Source organism: Lampris incognitus, chromosome 15, assembly GCF_029633865.1.
Source record: "Lampris incognitus isolate fLamInc1 chromosome 15, fLamInc1.hap2, whole genome shotgun sequence".
Taxonomy (NCBI): Eukaryota; Metazoa; Chordata; class Actinopteri; order Lampriformes; family Lampridae; genus Lampris; species Lampris incognitus.
The window spans coordinates 49,994,195-50,013,727 of record NC_079225.1 but is presented as its reverse complement, the minus strand read 5'-3'; the positions used below and the strand labels follow the sequence as shown (position 1 = coordinate 50,013,727).

At 46.3% G+C, this 19,533-nt stretch overlaps 1 protein-coding gene across 1 annotated transcript; it reads left to right on the top strand.

Annotated features, from left to right (window-relative positions):
- Window positions 1–1,198: 1,198 nt before the first annotated feature.
- Window positions 1,199–13,865, top strand: LOC130125366 (activator of 90 kDa heat shock protein ATPase homolog 1-like). The gene is made up of 9 exons (XM_056294924.1): window positions 1,199–1,281; window positions 6,438–6,628; window positions 7,487–7,569; window positions 7,668–7,785; window positions 7,959–8,053; window positions 8,236–8,379; window positions 10,524–10,625; window positions 13,269–13,320; window positions 13,456–13,865. Exons 1-9 carry the CDS (start codon window positions 1,202–1,204, stop codon window positions 13,626–13,628), a joined length of 1,038 nt encoding a protein of 345 aa, XP_056150899.1. The 5' UTR covers window positions 1,199–1,201; the 3' UTR covers window positions 13,629–13,865.
- Window positions 13,866–19,533: the final 5,668 nt, after the last annotated feature.

Genomic DNA, 19,533 nt, shown 5'->3' with positions numbered 1-19,533 from the left:
CAGTGAGGAACATTTTGACCCAGAGGTACAACCCTCACCCTCACAAGCGCCTGTGCCAGTCGATTCACCACCACATGACCTGCCACCACACAACCCTCCTCCGGTGACTACAGGCAGTACACCCACATGCTACACAAAGTGCGGCAGAGCAGTTAGGCGCCCTGCCAGATACAATGACTAACCTCAGGGTTCTTTTGTGTGATCATTCAAGTGTTTATTAAGAAAAAAAAAAAGAAAAAAAGAAGGTAAAACAAAGAGTACAAGGTGTGTTTAACCTGAAATGTTGCAAGATTGCTGAATGTTCAAAATGTTTACATGCTAACCACCAGAATGTGAAAAGGAAATGGTTTATGTTGTTTAATGAGAGTCATCTGTCATTTTAAAAAAATGCTGTATTAATCATTGAAGTATGCAAGTAGAAAAGACTTGTTCAGTGTTAATGCCATAGTGTTAATGGTTCGGTAAAGGGTCTACTGTTGAAGCAACTGATGAGTAGGCCACATCTCAGTTGGAAAAGAGGGATGTGGTGTATTGGATCGAGCACTCAGTGCTCGATTGTGTTGGACTGTCACCACTACTGAGTTCTGTAATACACTGGTCGAGCCTAGTAGTGTGTGATGTCTCCATCAGTAAAGATCAGACTTATGCCGCATCCTCGTCTCCGTGTACTTATATATAATAGTGATTAAGTTAGTAACCCACGAATAGTAACACTACAATAGTGTACATAAGAGAAGTCACAACAGTGGGTAGTATTTCCAGTTGAAGCGCAAGCCATCCATTATCCAAACCATTATCCAAACCACTGCTGGAGCCAATCTATCACTGGGCGGTAGGTGGGGAGCACTTTCTATAAATAAGCTCCTCCTATGAGAAGCGTTTGAGTGGTGCGTCACTTCCGGGTTGGGCAGGCCGAGGAGAACCGGGCTAATCTGCCACTGGGGTTACTTGACGTACAACAATACCAGAAGTCATATGGACCACACATCTGTTCGTTTGCTTCCGGAAACCTTAATTTAGTCATTGTGAGGAACTTGAGTTGTGAGTGAAACTAATAAGTAACGGATAATACTCGATTCACAACAGTGTCTGTCGGTGGACTGCTTGCTGTGCTGATATGAAATGTGATTTTTTTTTCATGTTTACTTTAATTGGGTTAGGCAAAGCTGCTGGTGTGAGTAGATCAGATTGGGTTGACAGCATGGCCAAATGGGGGAAAGGAGATCCGCGCTGGATTGTGGAGGAGAGAGCGGACGCGACCAACGTCAACAACTGGCACTGGTGAGTTTTCTTTATAGACCCCAACCAGTTTATCTCGTCAGCCAGCATGAATCTACTCAGTCCAAACGAACATTAACAGAGCGGCATAATTTCCGAGTCTGGTCTGCTGCATTAACATGTGAACTTTGTGACCGGATCTCTGTCAGACACTGTAGATACCATCTATCCCTGTCTATTAGAAGATACCTCACCTCTCTATCAGACACTGTAGATACCATATATCCCTGTCTATTAGAAGACACCCGACCTCTCTATCAGACACTGTAGATACCATCTATCCCTGTCTGTTAGAAGATACCTCACCTCTGTATCAGACACTGTAGATACCATCTATCCCTGTCTGTTAGAAGACACCTCACCTCTTTATCAGACACTGTAGATACCATCTATCCCTGTCTATTAGAAGATACCTCACCTCTGTATCAGACACTGTAGATACCATCTGTTCCTGTCTATTAGAAGACACCTCACCTCTCTGTCAGACACTGTAGATACCATCTATCCCTGTCTGTTAGAAGATACCTCACCTCTCTGTCACACACTGTAGATACCATCTATCCCTGTCTATTAGAAGATACCTCACCTCTCTGTCACATACTGTAGATACCATCTGTTCCTGTCTATTAGAAGACACCCGACCTCTCTATCAGACACTAGATACCATCTGTTCTTGTCTATTAGAAGATACCCGACCTCTCTATCAGACACTGTAGATACCATCTATCCCTGTCGATTAGAAGACACCTCACCTCTCTGTCACATACTGTAGATACCATCTGTTCCTGTCTATTAGAAGATACCCGACCTCTCTATCAGACACTGTAGATACCATCTATCCCTGTCGATTAGAAGACACCCGACCTCTCTATCAGACACTGTAGATACCATCTGTTCCTGTCTATTAGAAGATGCCTGACCTCAGTGCTGTGACACCAGTCTACTGTGAAAACTGGTAATACTCTTAAGTGATTGTGAAAGTGGATTTAATAACAAAAACCTGGACTAAGTGAACCAAATCCCATGGGTCATGTCCACTTATGGTGGTGGGAGTCCAGAAGCTTCTATATTCACCTGTACAAGTCAGTCCTCGTGTATATATGTGAAGATTGTTGTGTTGTAGTGTTGTTATTCTATGTTAAGTACACTGAGAGAGCCACGAAACCAGAGTCACATTCCATGTAGTGCAAACCTACATGGCCAATAAACATGATTCTGATTATGTTGGTGGGTGTATGAGAGAGGTGGGGTTGAACTGGGTTATTTTAGGACTGGTGCATTTAGTGTCCAGCTGTACAAGCACATGGAAGGTTATTTATATATCTGACACTGTAGAGGAGACCTCACATAGAACGTCAGAAAGCTTTACAGAGTAAAGACTAACCTCACTATTAACAGAACTGAGCAGAACGCCAAAATATTATTCTACTCTATTGTTATACTATGGGTCCCATTCATAAAAGTCTCCCTTAATTTACCATGCCCTTTCCCCTCAGTACCGATCAGACCTCCTCCACCCCTATACTGTGTCTCGGAATCTGGGCTCCACAGACACGGGGCTGTTCTCCATTCCCCACACCAGCTTGCGGAACATTCTCCAGCAGAGACCCGTAATGCCGCTTCTTTGGACACTTTAAATAACTCCTGAAAATTCACTTGTTCACCAAGGCCTATGGTCTCTAGTCACTTCTGTCATCCCCGGCAATCTTTGCTATCTTTATTTTCTGTTCTTCTATTATTTGTTTGTCTGCTTCACTATGTGTAAAGCGTTCTTGGGTCTCTTGAAAGGCGCTCAATAAGTTATTATTATTATTGTTATTATTATTATTGATAATCTTTGTCATTGCAGAAATGGTACACACGTTGCTATATGCCTTTAGTTGGTCCTGTCATTTATAAAGAACCTTTTTGATTAAATACTACCCTTCTAGAATAACTCGAAAATCTACTAAACCAACAGTCAATTCAATTTTATTTGTGTAGCCGAATATCACACATTACACACGTGCCTCAGGGGCTTACAGCAACACACCATCCTGTCCTTAGACCCTCACATCGGATAAGGAACAACTCCCTAAAACCTTTAACAGGGAGAAAAACCAGGAAGAAAGCTCAGGGAGAGCACCAGAGGAGGATCTCTCTCCCAAGACACACAACGTGACATGATGTTGTGTTTACACAACTCACACAACACAACACTGAAAGAGGGTAACACAATTATAATGAATTTTAAAATATATGAATAATATGATGAGGAGGATGCCAAGCAGTGTCCAGGCACCACTGGAACAGCCCAGGACCCGAGCCACGTGACCACCATCACCATGGAGACAAAAACACACACACACACACACACACATTAGTCACACATCTTAGTGAGAGAAGGATATAACTTTGAAACAGGATAGCAAAATTATATGGATTTTTAACATAAAGAAAAAGAAAATGTGATGAGGGGGATGCCAAGCAGCATCCAGGTGGCGACCATCATCACTATGGAGACCTGGGAGGAGGACAGACTGCACGTGCACACGGGGGCAACTCACATGACACCATTCACACACAGAGAAGAAGAGAAAGAAGACATCATTCAGAGAGAGAGAGATGTGAGAGAAGACAACAGTTTGCAATACTCAGTAATCTCTACTCTATAATCTCTACTGTGTAATCTCTACTCTATAATCTCTACTGTGTAATCTATACTCTCTACTGTGTAATCTATACTCTATAATCTCTACTGTGTAATCTCTACTCTATAATCTATACTCTGTAATCTCTACTCTCTACTGTGTAATATATACTCTACTGTGTAATCTATACTCTATAATCTCTACTGTGTAATCTATACTCTATAATCTCTGTGTAATCTCTACTCTATAATCTATACTCTGTAATCTATACTCTCTACTGTGTAATCTATACTCTAATCTCTACTCTGTAATCTATACTCTCTACTGTGTAATCTATACTCTATAATCTCTACTGTGTAATCTATGCTCTATAATATATACTCTGTAATCTATATACTGTGTAATCTATACTCTATAATCAATACTCCATAGTCTATAATCTAATCTACACTGCTCAAAAAAATAAAGGGAACACCTAAAAACACAATATAGACCTCGATGAATGAAATATTTCAGCTGAAAATCTTTATTTATTAGACAGAGGAATGTGTTTAGATCAAAATAACCTAAGAATGATCAATGGAAATCAAAATCATTAGCCCATTAAGGTCTGGATTCAGAATCATACTCAAAATCAAAGTGGAAAATGAGAACATAGGCTGATCCAACTTCTGTGGATTCTTCAAGACGATTCAAAATGAGGCTCAGTAGTGTGTGTGGCCTCCACGTGCCTGTATGCACTCCCTACAACGTCTGGGCATGCTCCTGATGAGACGACGGATGGTCTCCTGAGGGATCTCCTCCCAGACCTGGATCAGGGCATCGGTCAACTCCTGGACAGTCTGTGGTGCGACATCGCGTTGGCGGATGGTACGAGACATGATGTCCCAGAGGTGCTCGATTGGATTCAGGTCTGGGGAACGTGCAGGCCAGTCCATAGCATCAATGCCCTTGACATACAGGAACTGCTGACACACTCTGGCCACATAAGGACGAGCATTGTCATGCATGAGCAGGAACCCAGGGCCCACTGCACCAGCATATGGTCTGACAATGGGTCTGAGGATCTCATCCCGGTACCTAATGGCAGTCATGGTACCTCTGGCTAGCACGTAGAGGTCTGTGCGGCCCTCCAAGGATATGGCTCCCCAGACCATCACTGACCCACCGCCAAACCGGTCATGCTGGAGGATGTTGCAGGCAGCAGAACGTTCTCCACAGCGTCTCCAGACTCTCTCACGTCTGTCACATGTGTTCAGTGTGAACCTGCTCTCATCTGTGAAGAGCACAGGGCGCCAATGGCGAATCTGCCAACCAAGATGTTCTCTGGCAAAGGTCAATCGGGCTGCACGGTGTTGGGCTGTGAGCACAGGCCCCAATTGTGGACGTCGGGCCCTCATACCATCCTCATGCTTTCTGTTTCTCATTGTTTGAGCAGAAACCTGCACATTAGTGGCCTGTTGAAGGTCGTTTTGTAGGGCTCTGGCAGTGCTCCTCCTGTTCCTCCTTGCACAAAGGACCAGATAGCGGTACTGCTGTGGGGTTGTTGTCCTCCTGCGGCCCCCTCCACGTCTCCTGGTGTACTGGCCTGTCTCCTGGTACCTCCTCCATGCTCTGGACACTGTGCTGGGAGACACATCAAATCTTCTTGCCACAGCACGCATTGATGTGCCATCCTGGATGAGCTGCACTACCTGAGCAACTTCTGTAGGTTGTAGATACCGCCTCATGCCACCTCTAGTGGTGAGGGCACTAGCACAATGAACAACTAACCAAAGATCGGCCAGAAAAGATGAGGACAGGCAAATGGTCTGTGGCCACCACCTGCAAATCCATTCCTTTTATAGGGGGTGTCTTGCAAATTGTCTAATTTCCACCAGGTGGAAATTAGATAATTTACCAACAGGTGAAATTGATTCACAAATCAGTGTTGCTTCCTAACTGGACAGGTTGATATCTCAAAAGTGTGATTAGCTTGGAGCTACATTGCATTGCTTATGTGTTCCCTTTATTTTTTTGAGCAGTGTATAATTTGTAATCTCTTCGGCAGAACAGGAAAAAAGAATGAAAAGGGATTTGTGACATAATCTTTACCCACTGCTACAATCACAGAGTTCAGTTCATGCAGAGTCCATGCATATTTATTAAGGCAGAGGCTACATACACACAGCACCTTACATACACTACACACTATTTATTATTATTACTGCTTCTTTTTTGCTGTTGTTATTTTATTGCTATTGTTGTTGCAGTGTTGAGGAGCCGGAACATAAGAATTTTACTCTCTTGTACTTAGAGATGTAATAATAGAGGATTTGGAATCTTGAGTTCACTCACTGGTCCAGTCTCAGAGTCCAGTCCAGCCTAAGGGTCCAGCCTAAGGGTCCAGTTCAGTCACTGGTCCTATCACAGAGTCCAGTCCAGTCACTGGTCCAGTCCAACCAAAGGTTCCAGTTCAGTCACTGGTCCGGTTCAGTCACTGGTCCTATCTCAGAGTCCAAATCAGTATGTGTATGTTTGTTTGTTCAGGACGGAGCGGGACGTGACAGGCTGGTCATCAGACAAACTGAAGAAGCTGCTGCTGGGTGTTCAGGTGGAGGGAGAGGCCGGCAACTGTCAGGTGACAGAGGTCAATAAGCTGGTGGGAGAAGCTTCCATTAACAACCGCAAAGGAAAGCTCATCTACTTCTATGAATGGGTGATCAAAGCATCCTGGCTAGGTAACAATGACTGGCTCTGACATGAACCTGTGTTGGGGGGTTAGATGATTGGAGACAACTGGTTGTGGGAATATGAGTTGATCTTTGTCTGTCCATCCAACCTTCATGCACAATATATGAGACACTGCCAGAATGAATTTACAAAATAACACTGATTAGCCCAACATGGCGCGCCCTCCAGGCCAAAAAGATCACAAACTTGAAGAAAGCACAACTTTCTCAGCATTGCAGTCCTGAAATTTGGTCCACAACTGCCATTACTTCAATACCCAAAAGATTTCTAGAAGATGGCCCAATTATTTCAGGGCCACCTTTTTACTCTAGACGGGACTGTAGTATTTTGTCATAGCACTGGCTGAAGGACATTAAAATAAATCTTCAACAAGTCAACCTTTGCAAGGACCAGGTCTCAAAAACTTCCAACTAAACAGTTTTGTCCCCCATGATAGGGTTAAGAACTTGAGGGAATGATGCGTTTTGCTTTGGAAAAATTAAAAAGGAGAACCAGGTTATGACTCCTGCTTTAGTGTCGCCGATTACATTTGGGAGGTCACTTCATCATTCAAGGACGACACCATGTTAACTGTTTTTTTGCATTGTTCATTCCTCCATTAACAAAAGGCTGAATATCTGGCCATCGTTTCTGATATTCCTTACCGAAACCAGTGGTAAGGAAAGAGCTTTTGGGAGATACCTGTGCCAGTTATTTGATATTTGATATTATATTGCTACAGGTTCCTCTTACTACAGTTTGTTAGTTTCAACCCACACCAATGCCCAGATGTTTATTTTAAAATAAGTTTGTTCAATTCTCTCTTAGTCCCCGCTTGTCTCTCTGTCACCTTTAAACTCCTCCAGGAACGTCAAATTCTGGTATCAAATACAAAGGGAACATTGAAGTGGCCAATTTTTCGGATGAAAATGACATGGATGACCTTGATGTGAGCCCTGACTGACAAAAGCATGATGCAGATACTTGAAGAGAAGTGTTTTGTGCAGACTAGCATCATGTCTGTACTGACGTCATGTCTCTGTGCAGATCTCAGTCTCTCTGTGTAAAGACCAGCCCAACACTTCTCTGCTCCACCTCATGAAAAAGGATGGAGTTCAGAAAGTTCAAACTGCTCTGGAAAGTTATGTCACACACCTCAAATCAGGTCCGCGTCTTGTCAGTAAATATTTCAAATAAAAAATGTTTTATTCATGCCAGTTTGGTTTACTATTGAGCAGGTCTCCTTGCTGTTTTCCCATCTTGATAATAGTTTTCAAAATATTGATGCATTGAACTTTGCTCTATGTAGTAAACATCTCTGGTGTTTGTTGGTTCCAGTGTTCACTCAAGGGATGATGTTGCCCGCTGCCAATGGTGCCAGCCAATCCCAGCCCAGCAAGACTCAGAGTCAGATCAAGGTGAACAAAACACAGGTGGGTCATCAGACGGGGAGACAGGAAGTGGATCAGAGGTGAGCAGTAAGCATTCAGGGGACAAGTAGAAACCTAACAGCTGCCACGGTTTAGTCGTTATTTAGCCTGGGCTTCAAGACATACCTCCATCATGTCATCAGTAATGCTGCCAGAGTTAGCTACAGCTTGTCTCCTATTAACAGATTAGCGCCACAGTCTCAGCCACGGCGCCTCATGTGGTCTTCAGCAGTACTGAAGGGGTCCGGATCCCCACCTGCTGCTTCACTCTGAAGGAAAACTTCCTGACCTCGGCTGAAGAACTGTACAGAACCTTCACCAGCCAGGAGGTGGGTGTCCACAATCAGACAGCAGCTTCAAACCGGCCACTGACAGTAAAGATATAAGCCTTTTTCCAGTCGGTAAACAGTAATCACGTGATTTTGCTGCCAAAATGCGCGCGCATACTATGCGTGACGTATGTCATAAAAGGGTCTATTGAACGGTCTTTTCCCCGATCGATGGGATGCTGTAGAAATTAACACCTTTCGTATTGCTAGACCTGCTCTGGCAACCCAAAACAGCTTCTCTGTAAAAAGCCGGCACAATAAAACTCACCAGTGAATACATATGTAAAACATAGTACAAAAGGAATAGGGAAATAGCAAGAGTTAAAACTTAGCTCAGTCGGCTGGCGAGACCCTCCCCCAGGGTCTGAGCTTTATTGGCACCGTCCGACAGCCGGGGAAACAATCGCGTTCAGTCGGCGGTACAGGCAGCGGGCGGCGGCGTGCCGACCACTGGAACCCGGGCTGGAGAGCGGAGGTCCGCGAAAACACTCCTAAGCGTTCCTAAACTAAAGGAGGCAACTAGCCTCCCCTCCTAATCTGGAACAGCTCCCCTACCTTTCTGTCTTCAGCGCCGGCAATGCTATAAACTGCGAACGCTGCCTCCCCCCAATGAGTGTATTCGCAAACCAACCAAGTCAGCTCTCTCCAGCAACCCCTGAGGGACTGCTTAGCCCTCTCTTTAACTTGCGTCTCCTCCAGTCTAGTTGCGCGGCTGCAAGCAATCAGTTCATTAAGGAGCCACGTCTCATGTCAATCACCTCCCGCCGCAGGTTTACTACAGTAGATATTGGTCTGTGTGTGTAGGTTTCCTGTAAACCCCAATGGGGAGGCTCCTGTCTTCCCCAATGTGGACGTCACAGTCCAAGAAGGGCAAACTGTTGTTCTTTACGTCTTCCCTTGCGAACTTAATGTTCTTGTCCACTGAGTTGATGTGTTTGGTAAACGCTTGCACCTCTTGTGTTTGGATTTTGACCCATGTGTCGTCCACATATCTGAACCAGTGGCTTGTAGGTGTTCCTCTGAAGGAGTTCAGGGCCCTGGGTTCTACCTCTTCCATATATAAGTTGGCCACAATGGGGGATACTGGTGAGCCCATTACACAGCTGTGTTTCTGTCTGTAAACTGGCCCCTGAACTGGAAATATGTAGTGTTCAGACAAAGGTCCAGTAGTTGGCAAATCTGGTCTGGGCTGAGGTTGGTCCTATTGTGGAGAGTGTCGTCCCGTAGCAAACGTTGCCTCACAGTTTCCAAAGCCTCCGTGGTTGGGATGCAAGTGAATAACGAGGTCACGTCGTAGGATACCATGGTTTCATTCGGTTCCAGTTTTACGCCTTGGACTTTGTCCACGAAGTCAATGGAGTTTTGGATATGGTGAGGTGTTTCGCCCACTAAAGGGGTCAAGATGTTGGCTATAAGTTTGGCAATGTTGTACGTGACCGAGTTTATGCTGCTGACGATGGGCCTGAGGGGGGCTCCATCTTTATGGATCTTAGGGAGTCCATATATGCATGGAATGTTATCATGTGGGTAGAGACGGTGGTATTGTGGCCGATCAATGGTTTCTCCTTTCTGTAGTTTCTGTAGGTACTCTATGATTCTCCTCTTGTAACCACTAGTAGGATCGCGTCTCAGAGGTTCATCATAGGTGCGCGCGCATGCTATGCGTGACGTAGGTCATAAAAGGGTCTATAGGACTACAGGGTGGATGCTAGTCTCCTTATCCCACCTGCCAACACTGAAAAACAATTCAAAAGTACGGTGTGTAATTTCTTCCTGAGTACTGACCTCCATCCTTCAGCGATGTGAATAACTAAAAATGATAGCAAGGCAAACTAATCCATTCAGAAGATAGTGAATCCCAACATGTCTGCTGACGTCTGCAAACATCTTCAAACATCTTCAAGCAGCTTTTAGCGTTTCCTGAGGGAGGAGGTCAAACAACAGAACCAGTCAGATGGTCCAGCTCCTGTGTTTTTAAATGGAGAAATCTGACTCGTTTACTTTGTTTTAATCAGTACCACCCACTGACATTGACTAGTCGCATTATATTTATTAGTCATGTTATATTTAATGGTCATATGCTATTCACTAATCATGTTATGCTTCAGTAAAGTTGAAACGGTACCAAGATTCTTGTCTTTCAGTTTGTTCAGGTGTTCACACACTCGCCGGCAGTCGTCGAAGGACACAGTGGAGGGAAGTTCCGTCTGCTGGATGGGACCGTGACTGGAGAGTTCACTGAACTGGTGAGATGACAAATGCCCCCCCCCCCCCATTTCTATAAGGCGTTATTTTCTTCAAAGGGAAAGTAAACCCATACTAAAATGTAGTTAGAAAGATCGATCTTGATATAAACTAATGATTCATATGACTGATATAAAATAAAGAAATCATCCAACTCAGTTCTGCATCTCTGACGGTTAGTTCTAACCAGTGTCACACCGGGAGCAGGAATAAATCAATTCAATTTTATTTGTACAGCCCAATATCACAAATGTGCCTCAGTGGGCCTAACAGCAACACAACATCCTGTCCTTAGACCCTCTCATCGGATGAGGAACTGCTCCCTAAAAAAAACCCTTTAACAGGGAGAAACAATAGGAAGAAACCTCAGAGAGAGGAACAGAGGAGGATCTCTCTCCCAAGACGGACAGCGTGCAATGGATGTTGTGTTCACGCAATTTACATAATACAACATTGAAAGAGGCTAACAGAATTATAATGGACATCACATTTATGAAGAACATGATGCACAGGATGCCAAGCAGTGTCCACGTGCCAACGGAGCAGTCCAGGACCCAAGCCACGCGACCAGCATCATCATGTAATAGAAGAAATACTTAGGTGAGGAGAGGAAGAGCAGGCAGCAACCAAATGGCGGCCACCATCACCACGGAGACCTGGGAGGAGAACCGACCGCACATGCATGCAAGAGAGACTCACATGACACCATTCAAACACAGAAAAGGAGAAGACATCATTCAGAGAGAGACAAAAGACATGTTAGAGAAGAGAACAGTTTGCAATAGTCATTAGCCATAATCAAATAGAGGACCCAAATGCAGACAGTGGAGACAGGCTGGTCTAGAACAATGCTTTAATAAAGCAAACAAACTTACAACAACAGGAACGTAGATACAGGCAGCAAGGAAGGCTCGAGACGAGACATGAAGCATCCGGCTACCAAAAGTTAAACATACTGATCTGACCAAGAGTCGGGGCAACCCGAGAGAACATAACTGCTGGGGAGCCAATCAGGGAATGGGGAACAGGTGAGCAAAGCAGGGGCAGGAACAGAAATGGCAAGCAAATTGGGGAATGGGGAACAGGTGAGCAAAGCAGGGGCAGAAACACAACCATGACAGCCCCCCCAAGAGATGGATTCCAGACGTCCCAAAAGAACGGACCAGGAGCACCAAGCAGGGTGGGCGGAGGTGGTCCGGGCGAGGACGACCAGGACGCAGGACTGAAGGGTGGAGCAGCTCTGGCAGACGGGCAGGTGGATGACATAGAGGCTGGTGACGTGGATGGGCCAGCCGCTCGGGAGATCGGAGGTATAGACAGAACCACTGCTCGGGAGGTTGGCGACGTGGACAGGACTGCTGCTCGGGACGCCGGAGACGTGGACAGGGCCACCGCTCGGGAAGCCGGCGATGTGGACAGGACAGCCGCTCATAAAGCTGGCGACATGGACAGGGGCGCCGCTCGAGACATGGAAGGCTGGTCCACTTGAGACGCCGTAGTGCCGGGCAGCGGAGACTCTGGGGAAACATGGGAGACCGAAATGCCGGACTTGGGAGGATCAGCAGCTGGGTCACCATGGAACCACCACCTGAAAAAAAGCTGTTTCCTGGGCAAACTCAGGGTCCCTCCTCCAGATGGCTGTGAGGAGTTTAAAGAAGCCTGGCCCCTCTTTCAGGGAGGTGTCCCTCGACACACCGAAATCCTCCCAAGTATGCGGCAAGCTGAGTAGATGGGTCCATATTTTTGGTCAGATCGTACTGTCACGCCAGGAACAGGAATAGAGGACCCAAATGCAGAAAGCGGAGACAGACTGGCGTAGAACAATGCTTTAATAAAGCAAACGTTCAACAACAAGAATGTAGGTACAGGCAGCAAGGAAGGCTCAAGGCAAGACGTGAAGCATCCGGCTACCAAAAGTTAAACATAACGATCTGACCAAGAGTCGGGGCAACACGGGGGAATATAATTGCTGGGGAGCCAATCAGGGAATGGGGAACAGGTGAGCAAAGCAGGGCAGGGACAGAAATGGCAAGCCAATCGGGGAATGGGGAACAGGTGAGCAAAGCAGGGGCAGAAACACAACCATGACAACCAGGATGTCTCATCATGGAGGATTCCATGTAAACTATGTGAAAGTATCAGAGAAATCCCCGGATGTCTTGTGTAAACGCTCTGACGTCACGTGGGCTCAGCACATGGCCAGTACGACTGGGAGCACTGGGATGGCAGCTCATTATATCGGGTCTCTGTTAAAGGACACTGTAGGTCTGATTCATACTGGCTGCCTTCCTAGTCACCCTCCACCATCTGGTCTGTGGAAGTTGATTTGGGCTTTACGTGTTTTGTCTCTTCTGTATTGAAGAGTGACATCAGTGGCGTGTCTCAGCATTGAGTCTATGTGACGTCACACATCGCTCTCCCAGCAGACTGCATGGCGCTCCCTAGTGGCATTACAAAAGACATACGGGAACACTATATCACTAGTTGAGGCACAGGACTAAAACTCGTCTTGTAAGATCTCAATGCTACAAATTACTAGCCCACATGTGTATTTAGCATACATTTACTATTCCTTTAACATGCCTGTGTTCTGACACTATAGCGCCCCCTACAGCAGTATTAACGGGACTCTCCCTCTGTTCCAGGTCCCTGATGAAAAGCTTGTGATGAGGTGGAGATTTAAGACGTGGCCGAGTGGTTAGTCTGAAACAGTCAGTTATTCAGAAGAAATGACTGAAGAAAGACAGTCGACTACTTTTTACTTCGCTGTATTTATAAACACTGAACTAATAATAATTATGATACTTTTTATTATTATATTGCTCTCCTTAGAGCACTATGCCATCATCAGTTTGGTCCTGAAGGAGCATGGTGATGAGACGAATCTGAAGATGGACTGTAAAGGCGTCCCAGTGGGGGAGGAGGAGAGGACCCGAGAGGGATGGAGGAGATATTATTTTGAAGCCATCAAACAGACGTTTGGATATGGAGCGCAACTTAACTGACTTTAACATTTCATCGCCCCAGTCCATAAACACACTTTTTACCGAAATCAAAACCTCTATTACACTACAGCTGTTTGTGTTCCAGTTTTAAATTTACTGGTGTCAAGCTAAACCGGTCTCAGTCTTCAGATCAATTCTCAGACATGTTCTGATGTTTAGATGGCTCTGTATAATTTGGATATGATTTCAGATCAATCTGAAAACTCAACAGAATAAATTAACATCACCCTCATTGAAAACTGACCAGAGTGGTGTGTGATGGATCAGTGTGTGACAGACAGACGGCAGGGCTTTATCAGAAGGTCATCTTCACCCCACATAAACACAGAGGTTTGCAGAGGTTTAAGGAAGGATGGCTGAGTTGCAGAGGTTTCAGGGAGGATGGATGAGTTGCAGAGGTTTCAGGGAGGATGGTTGAGTTGCAGAGGTTTCAGGGAGGATGGTTGAGTTGCAGAGGTTTCAGGGAGGATGGCTGAGTTGCAGAGGTTTCAGGGAGGATGGCTGAGTTGCAGAGGTTTCAGGGACGATGGTCGAGTTGCAGAGGTTTCAGGGACGATGGTCGAGTTGCAGAGGTTTCAGGGAGGATGGATGAGTTGCAGAGGTTTCACGGAGGATGTTTGAGTTGCAGAGTTTTCACGGAGGATGGCTGAGTTGCAGAGGTTTCAGGGAGGATGGTTGTTTTGCAGAGGTTTCACGGAGGATGGCTGAGTTGCAGAGGTTTCACGGAGGATGGTTGGGTTGCAGAGGTTTCGGGGAGGATGGCTGAGTTGCAGAGGTTTCAGGGAGGATGGTCGAGTTGCAGAGGTTTCAGGGACGATGGTCGAGTTGCAGAGGTTTCAGGGAGGATGGCTGAGTTGCAGAGGTTTCACGGAGGATGGCTGAGTTGCAGAGGTTTCAGGGAGGATGGTTGTTTTGCAGAGGTTTCACGGAGGATGGCTGAGTTGCAGAGGTTTCAGGGAGGATGGTTGTTTTGCAGAGGTTTCACGGAGGATGGCTGAGTTGCAGAGGTTTCAGGGAGGATGGATCAGTTTTCAGCTCGTTACCACGGGTCTTAATAAACATGAAAGATTTTCTTACACCGAGTATATTTAACCAATTTGAAGAGCTTAGAACAACACGTCTCTGCTGTTATGCTTTAGTTCAGCGAGACTTCTTTTGTTTATATTAGGACAACATGTTAAGTAATGTTATACTCAGTATACCTTCGGCTGTGTTAAGAATTCATGTTATAATGTTACAGCATCACTACAGTGTCCACAGAACACCTTCATGAACTTTAAGCCAAAAGAGCACGTGCTGCGTGTCGTACTGGAGCACTCTAGTCTGGTGGACAGAAGATAATGGCACAACTTATTTACTTATCTCGATAATAAACGTAGGCCAATGACGGCGTCCAGGTAGTGTAGCAGTCTATTCCGTTGCCTACAAATACGGGGATCGCCGGTTCGAACCCCCATGTTACCTCCGGCTTGGTCGTGCGTCCCTACAGACACAATTGGCCGTGTCTGCAGGTGGGAAGCCGGATGTGGGTATGTATCCTGGTCCACGCACTAGCGCCTCCTCTGGTCGATCGGGGCGCCTCTTCGGGGGGGCTGGGAGGAATAGCGTGATCCCCCCACGCGCTTTGCCCCCCAGTGAAACTCCTCACTGTCAGGTCAAGTCAGTTTTATTTGTTTAGCCCAATATCACAAATTACACATGTTTTTCGGGGGCTTTCAGCAACACAACGCCCTGCCCTTAGACCCTCACATCGGATAAGGAACAACTCCCTAAAACCTTCACCAGGGAGAAAAAAACAGAAAGAAAGCTCAGGGAGAGCAACAGAGGAGGATCTCTCTCCCAAGATGCACAATGTTGACATGATGTGTTTACACAATTTACTGATACAACACTGAAAGAGGATAACTGTTATGCTCGCGCACCAGAACCCGACCCGTCTGGCGAAAACCCAAGACAGACAGACACAGGATGACAGTTCAAAATCCACAAAGGTGGTGTTATGGTGGGAGGAGGGGAATGTATGGTGCGAAAAAACGTCCTGTTAGTGGGATGTGTGAATAAACTATGTGTGGTGTCCCGTGGTTTGCGTGTATAACTATGTGTGAGTGTTTTTAGCCAATGTGTGGTGCGGTATGTAAATGACCAGGAGGTGTTGAAAAAATGTGCGTGCACCTGACGAGAAAGTCCAGTCCGTGATCCAAGAGGGGTTGTCCGAGGAAGTCCGAGATCCGGGAAGTCGAGTCCGAAAGGAGGGGTCCAGGTAGAGGGACAAGGGGGGACATAGCAGGAGAGGTCCGGGGAAAAACGTGAAGGTCGCTGGGGACGAGGGAGACGCGGGGAGCCGTGGAAGGCGCGGAGGGAGAGTCTTGGGAGGAAACAGCGACACGAAGATAAGACACTGGGGAATAAACAGAATGCAAGGAACGCCGCTGGAGGGCTTGTCAGAGCTTTACCGCAGGGTTCAGTACGTCGAAGCCCGGAGTGGTGTTCTGGGAGGCTTCTTGTAGAAGGCTGCCTGATGGCCACAGGTGCGCCTGATGGATGATGGCAAACACCTGGTGCAGTGCAGCGCTCGTCTCCTCAGAGCGCGAGCCGAGCGCTCGGATGTTTCCGGCACGTTCGAGCTGGGGGCGTGGCTTGAACGTGCCGGGGAGGCAGCTCGGGGCGGTGTAACCACAACAATAACACAATTATAATGAATTATAAAATATATTACATTACATTACATTACATTATAGTCATTTAGCCGACGCTTTTGTCCAAAGCGACTTACAGTAAGTGCATCATGTAACGTAGGAGATCAGGAGAACTACTAGTCATCAGAGGTCATAAGTGCATCGTCTCTCTAAACAAGCATCTAAGAGCAAAACCAGTGCTAAAGTAAAAGTGCAAGAAAGAGATTTTCTTTTTAAATGAGTGAATACAATAAGTGCTAAGAGCAAGTAGCAGGGTAGTAGTTCTTGAAGAGGTGAGTTTTCAACCTGCGCCGAAAGATGGGCAGCGACTCCGCTGTCCTGACATCAGTGGGGAGTTCATTCCACCACTGTGGGGCCAGGACAGAACAGAGCCGGGACCGGGTCTATCGGCAGCAGGGGCCTCTGAGCAACGGGTCAACCAGGCGTCCCGAGGCGGCAGAGCCAAGTGGTCAAACGGGGGTGTAGGGCTTGACCACGGCCTGGAGATAGGAAGGAGCTGCTCCTTTCACTGCCCTGTAGGCTAGCACCAGAGTCTTAAACTGGATGCGAGCAGCTACTGGGAGCCAGTGTAGGGACATGAGAAGGGGAGTTGTGTGGGAGAACTTAGGGCGGTTGAACACCAGACGAGCTGCAGCTTTCTGAACAAGCTCCAGAGGTCTGATGGCCGACGCCGGGACGCCATCAAGGAGGGAGTTGCCGTAGTCCAGCCGGGAGATGACCAGAGCCTGGATGAGCACCTGTGCCGTCTCATCGGTGAGGAATGGGCGAATCCTCCTGATGTTATAGAGGAGAAATCAGCAGGAGCGAGCAACCGATGCAACGTTTGCAGCAAACGAGTTGGTCGTCCAGGATCACACCCAGATTCCTCGCAGTCCAAGGTGGCGTCACCACGTTTGCAATAATCAATCTATACTCTATAAATCTATACTCTATAATCTTTAATCTATACTCTTTAATCTATAATCTTTAATCTATACTCTTTAATCTATGCTCTATAATATTTAATCTATACTCTATTATCTTTATACTCTTTAATCTATACTCTATAATCTTTAATCTATACTCTTTAATCTATAATCTATACTCTATAATCTTTAATCTATACTCTTTAATCTATGCTCTATAATCTATACTCTATAATCTATACTCTATTATCTTTATACTCTTTAATCTATACTCTATAATCTGGTGGGCAGAACAGTGGTTGGTAAATTCATTGAGACAGAAATCGACCCGCCATCCAGTACAGGTTGTGAAGCACTCAATTTAAAGACAACTAGTTGTAAGCTAAGGCAAAAAGATGAGTTTTAAATTTGGATTTAAAGACTCAACAGACTCTGATGGTCTAATGGCAGCAGGCAGGTTATTCCACAACAATGGAGCCCGATAGGAAAAGGCCCTGCTGCCACCAGCTGACTTCTTTTTAACTTTGGGTACACACAGGAGCCCTGTATTTTGAGAACGAAGTGCTCGAGATGGCATGTAAGGTTTAAGGAGATCAGACAGGTAGGATGGAGCAAGCCCATTTAGGATTTTATAAGTCAGCAGAAGCACCTTGTATTCTGGTCTAACATGGATAGGAAGCCAATGAAGGGAGGCAAGAATTGGTGTAATATGGTCAAATTTCCTAGTTTTAGTTAGGATTCTAGCAGCAGCGTTCTGAACCATCTGAAGACTTTTAGTACTAGAATGTGGCAGACCTGAGAACAGAACATTACAGTAATCAAGTCTGGATGAAACAAATGCATGTATTAGAGTCTCTGCGTCAGCCATGGAGAGAAAAGTGTTGGGGGTCGGAGGGGGACCAGTGCAGGGGTCCGGCAGGGTCAAGCCCGTAGGCACGTTTACTCTTATTCAGGGAAGAGAAATGCGGGATGTGTATGGTGCCACTAGAGTCCTGGATGTGGGGTGTGTAAAAGACTATGTGTCTGTGTGCAGGGCGAGTGTGGTGCGTGTGTGCAGGAATGTAAATGACTGGAGATGTGTTTGTGCGTGCTGGTGAAGCGCAAGTCCAGGAGTAGGGGTTCTGCGGGAGGCAGTGTGGGAGCACAAGGGAGGGGTCCGAGGAATACAAGGGACGCGAGGCAGACGGAGCCCGAGAAGCACCGGCCCCGGGGTTCTGGGAGGACGGGGGGAAAGACACAGAATTAGACTCAGGAATCACAACACAGGAATTGCAGGAGGAAACCCAGCCAAAGAGTCTAGCGATCTACTGGGTAACTACCCTACTAGATGGCACAACCTGGCAACGACTGCACGTCAGCGTCCTCTCTTATAGCTGGCTGCAGATTGGCTTCAGGTGCGCGGATCACCGATGAGCCTCTGGTGCGTAGCTGCGCTCTCAACGAGCGCGCTGATTGAACCCTGCCGGTAGACTCAGGCGGAGACGCGCCTTGCGTCTGGACCACAACAAAAAGACCAAATTTTAGCTATGTTACGTAAGTGAAAAAAGGCAGTCTTGGTGAGTTCTTTAATGTGCTTATCAAAGGAAAGCCTGGGATCAAACGTAACACCAAGATTTTTGGCTGCCACACTGTCAGGTGAAACTCCTCACTGTCAGGTGAAAAAAAGCAGCTGGTGACTCCACATGTATGGGAGGAGACATGTGGTAGTCTGCAGCCCTCCCCGTATCAACAGAGGGGGTGGCGCAGCGGTCGGGCCAGCTCGGAAGAGTGGGGTAATTGCCCGGGTACAACTGGGGAGAAAAAGTTTAAAAAAAATTTTTTTTTTTTAAAATCCATCCATCCACTGTCCAAACCGCTTATCCCTACTCAGGGTTGCGGGATGCTGGAGCCTATCCCAGCAGTCATTGGGCGGCAGGTGGGGAGACACCCTGGTCAGGCTACCAGCCCATCTACCCAATAAACGAATATTCGGGACCAGCCCTAATAAGTACTGGACTGATCTTGGGACAAAGTGATAAAAAAAAATAACAAAACAAGTATGCCCATGAGAGTGAGATTATCCAGCACAAGACACCTGCTTTTGCACAAATGTATTCACGTGTCTTAATGAAGACATGTCACGTAGTGCCAGTAACCCGAATGACATGGAAAGGGGGAATGGCAGTTTTACAAGGGTTTTTTTGTCTCCTTTTTAAATGAGGTGATCGCATCCACTTACATTCCCCCTCAAATCCATTCTTCTTACAATTTAGTTTTATTTAGCAAGACACTTTTATCCAAAGCGATGCACATCTGAGAGTTAAT

What these genes read in the sequence shown, in the direction of transcription:
- LOC130125366 (XM_056294924.1), top strand. Translation starts at nt 1,202, where the DNA reads ATGGCCAAATGGGGGAAAGGAGATCCGCGCTGGATTGTGGAGGAGAGA. An exon ending in GATCAAAGCATCCTGGCTAG is followed by an intron (nt 6,629 to 7,486) that starts GTAACAATGACT and finishes AAACTCCTCCAG; the next exon opens with GAACGTCAAATTCTGGTATC. An exon ending in GAACCTTCACCAGCCAGGAG is followed by an intron (nt 8,380 to 10,523) that starts GTGGGTGTCCAC and finishes CTTGTCTTTCAG; the next exon opens with TTTGTTCAGGTGTTCACACA.